This window comes from Mauremys mutica, chromosome 9 (assembly GCF_020497125.1).
Source record: "Mauremys mutica isolate MM-2020 ecotype Southern chromosome 9, ASM2049712v1, whole genome shotgun sequence".
Classification (NCBI taxonomy): Eukaryota; Metazoa; Chordata; order Testudines; family Geoemydidae; genus Mauremys; species Mauremys mutica.
The window spans coordinates 106,189,914-106,201,487 of record NC_059080.1 but is presented as its reverse complement, the minus strand read 5'-3'; the positions used below and the strand labels follow the sequence as shown (position 1 = coordinate 106,201,487).

The window sequence follows — 11,574 nt, the reverse complement described above, 5'->3', positions numbered from 1 at the left end:
ATAATTACAGGGAAAAGACTACCATAGCTTTGCTGTTTTCCAGAGAGAGTGAGAGACTGTAGTATATAGTCAATAAAACCAATGCCTATTACCCCAGGACAACCATGCTAAAGAATGATCCAGCTCTCACTATCTACAATTCTCTGCTGCTCGGAAAACTGCCAAGTATAATAATCAATTCTCAGAATAAACACAATTTCACTAACATGGTGGCTGTTTATGAACCATTTTAAAAGTGAAAAATTCTTATAAATAGTAATAGTGCTAGCATGCTGCAGATTTTGGAAGTTGTAGAGCTGGAAGAAAGAGATCCCATACAGGATACTACAGCAGGGCTGGAGGCAGGGATGTCTCCCTTGCAGCACTGTAAAGGAAGAAAAGTACACAATAGTTTTCTCAATGGTGAAGAAACAGCAGGGCAGCGTTGTGTGCAATGTGGAGATTTTAGGGAGATAGTTTAGTCGTTTGCTAATGACAAGATCAGCTGGTGTACTGTTGATCAGAGGCAAAGTGAGTAACTTTAACCCTCTCTCTAAATGTCCCTTTACATTGTGAAATCACTTTGATAGCCCCTTAAATATAGATCAGCCTAAAGAACTATGCAAAGATCTACAACAATGCCTTCACCTACTATTGCAGCAAGCTGTTTGCTCTTTTAATAAATTATGGTGACTATTAGCTAACTTATGGTCCTTTATTTAGCAATGTCACTTTTCCCCAATCTCCTCTTGTGACTCACTCCCTGATTTGTACAAGACAGAATTAATCAGATCCATCAAAATGTGAATGTCCCTTAAATTGAGTAAGCTTGCAATCTTATTGCAAGTATCTTTGCCATTCATCATCCCACAGCTCATCTCCTCCCTAATGTTTATCACTCATGTTTAAAATTGTGTGTCATGTTTAAAGTTGAGCTTGTAAGTTCTGGTGAAAACATATGCTTGTGCACACAAAGAGACATAATATGCCAGGGGCTAACATTAACAGATCAATTTTAAAATTACTTTATGTAATTTTCACTGTGAACATCTTTTTTTAAAAAACCCAAGACTCTGATACAAGACTGTTACAATCTGATGCTGCAGGACTACTAGTATTCCTCAAGATGAGATATTCTACCAAGCTGACTGATATAATAGTGATGAACAACCCTGAAAGGGATCTCTCAGCTTATGGTGCCTGCTATGCTGGGAGTAGTATAAGGGCCCTACCATCAATCAAACCCTAACCCCGCCCTAACCCCGCCCCTTGACCCCTGTAGTCCCTCCCATCTGTCACCGGAAGTCCCACCCTCTGGGGGTATTACTTCCGGGGTCAAGATGGCCACATGACCGGAAGTGAGGTGGGTCATGTGACCCCTCTAAGAACTCCTCCCACCCCCCTCTACCAATCAGGAGGGGTTTCGTCCTGGAAGGACCACCCCCCAGAAGAGATTTGCCCAATCAGGGTGACTTCCGGGGCGGGTGACCGGAAGCGAAGTGGGTCATGTGACCCCTCTAAGAACTCCTCCCACCCCCCTCTACCAATCAGGAGGGGTTTCGTCCCGGAAGGACCACCCCCCAGAAGAGATTTGCCCAATCAGGGTGACTTCCGGGGCGGGTGACCGGAAGCGAAGTGGGTCATGTGACCCCTCTAAGAACTCCTCCCACCCCCCCCCCTCTACCAATCAGGAGGGTTTCGTCCCGGAAGGACCACCCCGAGAAGAGATTTGCCCAATCAGGGTGACTTCCGGGGGTGGCCACATGACCGGAAGCGAGGTGGGTCATGTGACTCCTCTAAGAACTCCTCCCACCCCCCTCTACCAATCAGGAGGGGTTTCGTCCCGGAAGGACCACCCCCGAGAGGAAATTTTGCCCAATGAGGGTGACTTCTGGGTTGGGGTGAGCGGTCCGGAAGTGGGTCGTGTGACCCCTCTAAGAACTCCTCCCACCACCCTCTACCAATCAGGAGGCGTTTTGTCCCGACAGGACCACCCCGAGAGGAGATTTTGACCAATCGGGGTGACCCCTCTAAGAGCTCCTCCCAAGGCCCTCCGCCAATCCGCGTGCAGCACCATTACCCCATAAGTCCCAGCGCCGGACAGAGGAGGCCATTTCTTACCAAGCACACGTGTTTTAGAAAAGCGTGGAAAGGCTGCCGAGAGGAAACATGGACTCCTTCACCACCCCCGTCAGAACTTCGGACTTTGTTTTAGACCCAAGCACCATACTTATGTGGCGCAGGCGCTACGTCAGCGACAGTTCTGAGGAGGAGGAGGGAGTGACCGAGGGGAGCCCTTTGGCCCAGCCGTTGATAGATACGTCGGAACCCAAACCCGACACCCTCGTGAGGCACCCCGAGGAGCCTGATGGCCTCTCTTTGTCCACCCCCGAGGAGCCTGATCGCCGCTCGGAGGAGTCACCGGTGGACAAGGCAAACGGAAAAGACGGCGCTCAGGTAAATGAATGATTAAGAAACGACGGTAGAAGAGGGGGTAATGAGGCTAGGAATGGGGTTTGTGTAAATTAAAAAAAAAAAAAACAACCAAGCAGTTGGTGTACTTATACTGTTTCTTTTTCTGAAAATCTCTCAACAGCTCGACAATGCCTTTCTAGACGCCTTAAAGAACTTGCGTATCAGTAACCCGGTGGGAGTAAATAGATCGAACATCAGCTGTTTTTGCTCATGTCCTTTTCACAGATTTTAAGCCAAAAAAAAAAAAAAGGACAAAATGGAAGAATGAACCAGCTCAGACTTACCAGGGGGTGATGGCGTCCATTTTACAGCCGTCTGTAAAAACAAAACAAAACAAAACCAAAAGATTATGTTAAACCAGGCAATTAATAAAATTTTTATTTAAATGTGTCAATATGAGTGTGCGTGTCCATTTTTCATACTTGTGGTAGTAAAAGAATGAACCAGCTCAGACTTACCAGGGGGGTGATGGTGGCCATTTTACAGGCGTCTGTAAAAACAAAATGGAAGAATCAATCAGCTCAGACTTACCAGGGGTGATGGCGTCCATTTTACAGCCGTCTGTAAAAACAAAATGGAAGAATGAACCAGCTCAGACTTACCAGGGGTGATGGTGTCCATTTTACAGCCCTCTGTAAAAACAAAATGGAAGAATCAACTAGCTCAGACTTACCAGGGGGTGATGGCGTCCATGTTACAGCCGTCTGTAAAAACAAAATGGAAGAATGAACCAGCTCAGACTTACCGTGGGGGTGATGGCGTCCATTTTACAGCTGTCTGTAAAAACAAAACAAACAAAAAAAAAAGATTATGTTAAACCAGGCAATTAATAAAATTTATTTAAATGTGTCAATATGAGCGTGTCCATTTCCATACTTGTGGTAGTAAAAGACGGTACCAGTAGCAGTCATGTCTACGCCGACGGCTCTTTTAAAGAAAATATATTACAATCCCAGGGAAGTTGGGAGCTTTGGCGGAGTGAACCCTCTTTTTCGAGAGGCTAGAAAGCATAGTAAAACTTTAAATAGAAGACAAGTAACAGCTTGGCTTTCAGACCAGGATGCTTACACTTTACACAAACCGGCTCGAATACATTTTAAAAGAAACAAGACCATTGTTTCAGATGTGGATGCGCAGTGGCAGGCAGATTTGGTGGATATGCACCGGTTCTCCAAACACAACGGCGGTTTTAAGTACATCTTAACAGTGATAGACATTCTATCCAAATATGCCTGGGCCTTAGGCCTAAAAGACAAGACGGGTGGTGAAGTATCCAAGGCCTTTAAAGCTATTTTCAGCGAAGGTCGCGTGCCTCAAAAATTACAAACCGATCGGGGGAAAGAATTTTTAAACAAACCTTTAAGTGGATTGTTAAAGCGGCATGGGGTTCACCATTTTGTTACTAATAATGAAGTCAAAGCAGGGGTTGTGGAGCGATTTAACAGAACTTTAAAAACTAGGATGTGGAGATATTTTACAGCCCATAACACCTTTCGCTACATTGACGTCTTACCTGACTTTATAAAGAGTTACAACCAGAGCTTTCACAGAACTATACGTACCAGACCCCTTGATGTTAACCCTTCAAATTCTCTGAAGGTATGGAAAACGGTTTACGGAGATGGTTTTAAAATAAAACGGGTTGTTGCCCCTTTTAGAAAAGGTGACCACGTGAGACTATCTAAAACCAAAGGCGCTTTTGAAAAAGGTTATGAACAGATGTTTACCGATGAGATATTCATAGTGGATGAAGCCTTAACCAGGAGCCAAAGACCTGTATACCGATTAAAAGATTATGAGGGTGAGGCAGTGACTGGATCTTTTTACCCTGAAGAATTACAAAAAGTAAACCCCAAACGAGACAGGATTTATAGGATTGAAAAAATTCTAGCGGAGAAAGGAAAAGGGAGAAAAAAACAGCTACTGGTGAAATGGTTGGGTTGGCCTGATAAATTTAACAGCTGGGTGGAAGCTTCTCAGCTCTGTGACATTTAGACACGAAACAGAAAAAAAAAAATCCTCCTGCAAAAGACAGAGAAGAAAAAAATTAATAATGAGCGATGGCGGGTTTTACATCACTTTGCCCAGCAATGCCAGCTCTGCAGTTTTTCCCCAAAACACCATCTCGAACTTTACAATACGGCTAATTAAGCCCTTGGATCTCCCTGGTGCCTGGGAGGTGGGGTTAGTGGAAATACAATACCCGCACAGCTGGAATACTATCAATGAAGACACCCCTTTTGAAATCACCTTTGGCGATAAGACGTGGAATTTTATCCTACGACGAGGTTATTACTCGACCATACCTGAATTACTGGAGCATATGAACAGCGCCATGGCTCGTCACCCCGGACCACCTGAGGTGGTCATGAACTACGACCCTGTGGGCAGAAAAGTGAGACTTAAATCTACCGATTTTATGTACGGGTTTTCTACTGGCGGGGAGCTAGCTAACATTCTGGGTTTGGGCCCCAAACGCAACGTCCAAAATTTTTCCTTCTCGGCAGACATCACAGGGGGTTTTAACTCCTTGTATCTGTACACGGATATCGTAGAGTACCAGTTTGTGGGGGACTTTTCTGTTCCCCTGTTACGCTGCATCCCTGTCCGAGGAAGGAACAATGAGTTTTGTTAACATCACCTACGATAAACATCATTACGTCCCTGTCAGTAAACACCACATCGACACCATTACCATTGAAATAAAGACAGATCAGAACAGAGGCGTTTAATTTAGCATTGTCAAGGTGAACGTCAAACTGCATGTGAGACAGCGGAGAGAGCGAGGTTTCTAAAAAGAAAAAAAGCAAAACACTATTATGGCGATCGTAAAAAATTATGGCGACCCCACCATCTACAGGAACTATTACAAAGCCCAGGCTGGATAGGCCCTTCCTGGATATCATGGGGCCCCCGTGATGTACGGGGCTGGTGTGGGTGGAATATTTCGTAGCCTCTTTCGAAAAGCTGTACCGCTTTTGAGGAGAGGGCTAGAAATTATTAAACCCCACGTAAAAACTGCCGCTCAAAACATAGCTAAAGACGTGGTAGGTCATGTCTCCCGGGCTGTTCTGGAGAAGGTGGGGAATACAGCTTCACAGGAAGGAGCGGGGCTGATGTACATTAAAAGGAGGAAGAGAAAGAGAAATACGTCATACCCGCGACGCACAGGTCCCCCGAAACCCTTTAAAAGAAGGGCTTTGACACGCAGGGCCAGCCATAAACGAAAGTCCAAGAGGAAGCCTGGGCAAAAGAGGAGACGCGCGCTGCCTGCTAAAAGAGACATATTTTAATCGATATGGCTTTTGTTCACTGCGGGTCTGAAGAGTGCGCCAAATCCGAACTAGACTTGTTTCAAATAGCCCCTACGCAGACCAGCATCGAAAAAAGCATTTACATTGAGGTGCCACCTCTATCGGCCGTTACGGAGTCTGCCCCCATTGACTTTTTTATAGCAGGGAATGGCATAGATTATATGGATTTAAACAACACGCTGCTTTACCTGTGTTGCAAGATTGTAAAAGGAGACGGAACCGAACTTGCCGCGGACGCCGAAGTGGGCCTGGTGAATTACCCTGTGGCCTCTATTTTCAGCCAGTTGGATGTTACTCTGGGAGACCGCCTTGTAAGCCAAAGCAACAATTGTTATCCTTACAGGGCCTTTATAGAATCAGTGCTCAATTACAGCGATGACAACCCTCGCCACGCAATTTTCTGCCGGTCTGTTTTACAAAGACACTGCTGGACAACATGAAAAAACAGAGTTGGATGGAAGGAATCTAGGGTTTGTGAGGCGTGCAAAGCTGACGGCCCGAAAGCAGAACGGTAGAGCTGCTGGGCCATCTACACAGTGACCTGTTTTTTCAAGAAAAACTTTTGTTAAACGGAGTGGATGTGAAAAATTAAACTGACGCGCAGTAAAGACGCTTTCTGTTTAATGGGCAGCGCGGCTGAAGGCTTTAAAACTGCGCATTGTATCAGCGTCCCTTTTTGTGAAGAAAGTACGGGTGGCCCCGGGTGTCCGTCTGGGGCACGCGGAGGCCCTGCTTGCCTCTAATGCTAAATACCCCGTGGACCGTGTGGGAATGAAAGTGTTTAGCATCCCTGCGGGCAGCAGGGTCAGTAACCAGGAGAACCTGTTTTTGGGACAGTTACCCAAAATGCTCGTCCTAGGGTTTGTGGATAACGATGCCTTTAGCGGAAGTTACACTAAAAATCCCTTTCATTTTAAACATTACGATATAAATTTTGTGGCCTTGTATGTGGATGGTGAACAGGTACCGACCAAGCCTCTGCAACCGGACTTCGAGGCAGGACGCTGCGTGAGAGAATACATGAATCTGGTACAGACAGCTGGTAAACACATGAAAGATCGTTTCTTTGTTAATTGACCGGAGGAGTTTGCACAGGGTTACACCTTGTTTGCCTTTGACCTGTCTCCCGACCAGGAATGTGCAGATCATTATTCCCTAATTAAAACTGGGAACCTGAGAGCAGAAATACGTTTTGGAAAGGCTTTGACAGTCACCGTTAATATGATCGTGTATGGGGTTTTTGACAATGTCATAGAGATAAATCAGAGAAGAAACGTTCTGTTTGACTACATGTGAACATGGACACCGTGCAGCTCTCACGTGTCTTATCAACGGATCCTTACACGAAAAAGAATTTCTTAGATGTGTTCCCTTGTGATTGGCTCCCTGGAGGCAAGCTGTCTCAGAGACCCTAGGTTTGGTGGTGAACACGCATCCGCACAACCAACCGGGTGAACACTGGCTCGCCCTGTATCTGGCGGAGCGTAACCGTGGAGAGTTTTTTGACTCATATGGGCAACCCCCGAACAGCGTGTTGTTTCCTAAAAGCATTATGAAATTTTTAAACAAAAATGCCACAGACCTGGTGTTTCACAATAGACAATTACAAGACCCCCGCTCCGTCGCCTGTGGCTATCACTGCGTGTTTTTCTTACATCATCGTAGCAAGGGTTTATCTTTTGAACGGCTTTTAAAATTGTATTCTAATGACTTAGTGCAAAATGACCGGATGGTAATGAATTTTGTAAAGAGTAAATTTAAATTCTTGGGCATGCCTAGCCTTGCTCAAAACATGTTTCAACAAGCCCAGACGTGTGTATCTTGTAATGATTTTTATAGCCGTGTTACCCAATAAAACACCCCAAGTGTGGGGTTTAAAGAAATTGATGTTTGGTGGGGGTTTTTTTTTTGTTTTTTAAATGACCAATTGAGAAAAATTACACAGATTTTTTTTTAAAAAGTATAGAAATGTTTTATTTAAAGCAAAACATTACAAGTTTTAAAAATTTTAGAATGTGAAAAAAAAAAACATTACACACTGAGCCACTGGGCTCTTTTAGCCAATTTTTTTTTTATAGGGCAAAAAAGGGGTCACGGATTCTTGATCCGCCCCGTGTCAGCGGTCGAGGCCTTGAGGCGTTCCAAAAGGTCTCTGTTGGCCGCATTGCCCATGACGGAAGAGGGTACGTTCAGTTCCGCCATGGCATTCATAAACACATCCCATCCTTTAGGTACACGTTTGCTAGGTACAGAGCGCGTTTGGGTGACGGCCCTGACTAAGTCAAGCATGTTAGAACCATTAACCACAGAGCCTTTGTACACAAAAGACCCTTTATCGTCCCATGAAGAGAGATTTTTATCCTGGCCCAGTTTATTTAGCAATACTATTGCATTTTTTTTAAAACGCTTATTCACGTTATCCAGCACCTCCTGAGCAACCGAGTCTGAGTTCTTTGGTGTTTCTGGGGGTTTGGCAGTTACGCTTTGTTCCTGTTCCGGTAGAAACAGACTTATTTTCCCTTTATCCGCATCGCTTTGCTTCACGTACGTTAGGTACCTTTGAAGCACGGCGCTGGATAACGTGAATAAGCGTTTTAAAAAAAATGCAATAGTATTGCTAAATAAACTGGGCCAGGATAAAAATCTCTCTTCATGGGACGATAAAGGGTCTTTTGTGTACAAAGGCTCTGTGGTTAATGGTTCTAACATGCTTGACTTAGTCAGGGCCGTCACCCAAACGCGCTCTGTACCTAGCAAACGTGTACCTAAAGGATGGGATGTGTTTATGAATGCCATGGCGGAACTGAACGTACCCTCTTCCGTCATGGGCAATGCGGCCAACAGAGACCTTTTGGAACGCCTCAAGGCCTCGACCGCTGACACCGGGGCGGATCAAGAATCCGTGACCCCTTTTTTGCCCTATAAAAAAAAAAAAAATTGGCTAAAAGAGCCCAGTGGCTCAGTGTGTAATGTTTTTTTTTTCACATTCTAAAATTTTTAAAACTTGTAATGTTTTGCTTTAAATAAAACATTTCTATACTTTTTAAAAAAAAATCTGTGTAATTTTTCTCAATTGGTCATTTAAAAAACAAAAAAAAAACCCCACCAAACATCAATTTCTTTAAACCCCACACTTGGGGTGTTTTATTGGGTAACACGGCTATAAAAATCATTACAAGATACACACGTCTGGGCTTGTTGAAACATGTTTTGAGCAAGGCTAGGCATGCCCAAGAATTTAAATTTACTCTTTACAAAATTCATTACCATCCGGTCATTTTGCACTAAGTCATTAGAATACAATTTTAAAAGCCGTTCAAAAGATAAACCCTTGCTACGATGATGTAAGAAAAACACGCAGTGATAGCCACAGGCGACGGAGCGGGGGTCTTGTAATTGTCTATTGTGAAACACCAGGTCTGTGGCATTTTTGTTTAAAAATTTCATAATGCTTTTAGGAAACAACACGCTGTTCGGGGGTTGCCCATATGAGTCAAAAAACTCTCCACGGTTACGCTCCGCCAGATACAGGGCGAGCCAGTGTTCACCCGGTTGGTTGTGCGGATGCGTGTTCACCACCAAACCTAGGGGTCTCTGAGACAGCTTGCCTCCAGGGAGCCAATCACAAGGGAACACATCTAAGAAATTCTTTTTCGTGTAAGGATCCGTTGATAAGACACGTGAGAGCTGCACGGTGTCCATGTTCACATGTAGTCAAACAGAACGTTTCTTCTCTGATTTATCTCTATGACATTGTCAAAAACCCCATACACGATCATATTAACGGTGACTGTCAAAGCCTTTCCAAAACGTATTTCTGCTCTCAGGTTCCCAGTTTTAATTAGGGAATAATGATCTGCACATTCCTGGTCGGGAGACAGGTCAAAGGCAAACAAGGTGTAACCCTGTGCAAACTCCTCCCGGTCAATTAACAAAGAACGATCTTTCATGTGTTTACCAGCTGTCTGTACCAGATTCATGTATTCTCTCACGCAGCGTCCTGCCTCGAAGTCCGGTTGCAGAGGCTTGGTCGGTACCTGTTCACCATCCACATACAAGGCCACAAAATTTATATCGTAATGTTTAAAATGAAAGGGATTTTTAGTGTAACTTCCGCTAAAGGCATCGTTATCCACAAACCCTAGACGAGCATTTTGGGTAACTGTCCCAAAAACAGGTTCTCCTGGTTACTGACCCTGCTGCCCGCAGGGATGCTAAACACTTTCATTCCCACACGGTCCACGGGGTATTTAGCATTAGAGGCAAGCAGGGCCTCCGCGTGCCCCAGACGGACACCCGGGGCCACCCGTACTTTCTTCACAAAAAGGGACGCTGATACAATGCGCAGTTTAAAGCCTTCAGCCGCGCTGCCCATTAAACAGAAAGCGTCTTTACTGCGCGTCAGTTTAATTTTCACATCCACTCCGTTTAACAAAAGTTTTTCTTGAAAAAACAGGTCACTGTGTAGATGGCCCAGCAGCTCTACCGTTCTGCTTTCGGCCGTCAGCTTTGCACGCCTCACAAACCCTAGATTCCTTCCATCCAACTCTGTTTTTTCATGTTGTCCAGCAGTGTCTTTGTAAAACAGACCGGCAGAAAATTGCGTGGCGAGGGTGTCATCGCTGTAATTGAGCACTGATTCTATAAAGGCCCTGTAAGGATAACAATTGTTGCTTTGGCTTACAAGGCGGTCTCCCAGAGTAACATCCAACTGGCTGAAAATAGAGGCCACAGGGTAATTCACCAGGCCCACTTCGGCGTCCGCGGCAAGTTCAGTTCCGTCTCCTTTTACAATCTTGCAACACAGGTAAAGCAGCGTGTTGTTTAAATCCATATAATCTATGCCATTCCCTGCTATAAAAAAGTCAATGGGGGCAGACTCCGTAACGGCCGATAGAGGTGGCACCTCAATGTAAATGCTTTTTTCGATGCTGGTCTGCGTAGGGGCTATTTGAAACAAGTCTAGTTCGGATTTGGCGCACTCTTCAGACCCGCAGTGAACAAAAGCCATATCGATTAAAATATGTCTCTTTTAGCAGGCAGCGCGCGTCTCCCTCTTTTGCCCAGGCTTCCTCTTGGACTTTCGTTTATGGCTGGCCCTGCGTGTCAAAGCCCTTCTTTTAAAGGGTTTCGGGGGACCTGTGCGTCGCGGGTATGACGTATTTCTCTTTCTCTTCCTCCTTTTAATGTACATCAGCCCCGCTCCTTCCTGTGAAGCTGTATTCCCCACCTTCTCCAGAACAGCCCGGGAGACATGACCTACCACGTCTTTAGCTATGTTTTGAGCGGCAGTTTTTACGTGGGGTTTAATAATCTCTAGCCCTCTCCTCAAAAGCGGTACAGCTTTTCGAAAGAGGCTACGAAATATTCCACCCACACCAGCCCCGTACATCACGGGGGCCCCATGATATCCAGGAAGGTCATATCCAGCCTGGGCTTTGTAATAATTCCTGTAGATGGTGGGGTCGCCATAATTTTTTACGATCGCCATAATAGCCGGTTTGTGTAAAGTGTAAGCATCCTGGTCTGAAAGCCAAGCTGTTACTTGTCTTCTATTTAAAGTTTTACTATGCTTTCTAGCCTCTCGAAAAAGAGGGTTCACTCCGCCAAAGCTCCCAACTTCCCTGGGATTGTAATATATTTTCTTTAAAAGAGCCGTCGGCGTAGACATGACTGCTACTGGTACCGTCTTTTACTACCACAAGTATGGAAATGGACACGCTCATATTGACACATTTAAATAAATTTTATTAATTGCCTGGTTTAACATAATCTTTTTTTGTTTGTTTGTTTTGTTTTTACAGAC

The 11,574-nt window shown here is 44.9% G+C and overlaps 1 protein-coding gene across 1 annotated transcript; it reads right to left on the bottom strand.

The window, feature by feature from the left end:
* Positions 1-9,472: 9,472 nt before the first annotated feature.
* LOC123376859 (uncharacterized protein F54H12.2-like) lies at positions 9,473-10,779 on the bottom strand. The gene is made up of 2 exons (XM_045029101.1): positions 9,964-10,779; positions 9,473-9,805 (listed from the first exon to the last, which is right to left on the bottom strand). The coding sequence occupies exons 1-2, from the start codon at positions 10,777-10,779 to the stop codon at positions 9,473-9,475; spliced, it is 1,149 nt and encodes a 382-aa protein (XP_044885036.1).
* Between the last annotated feature and the right edge of the window lie 795 nt (positions 10,780-11,574).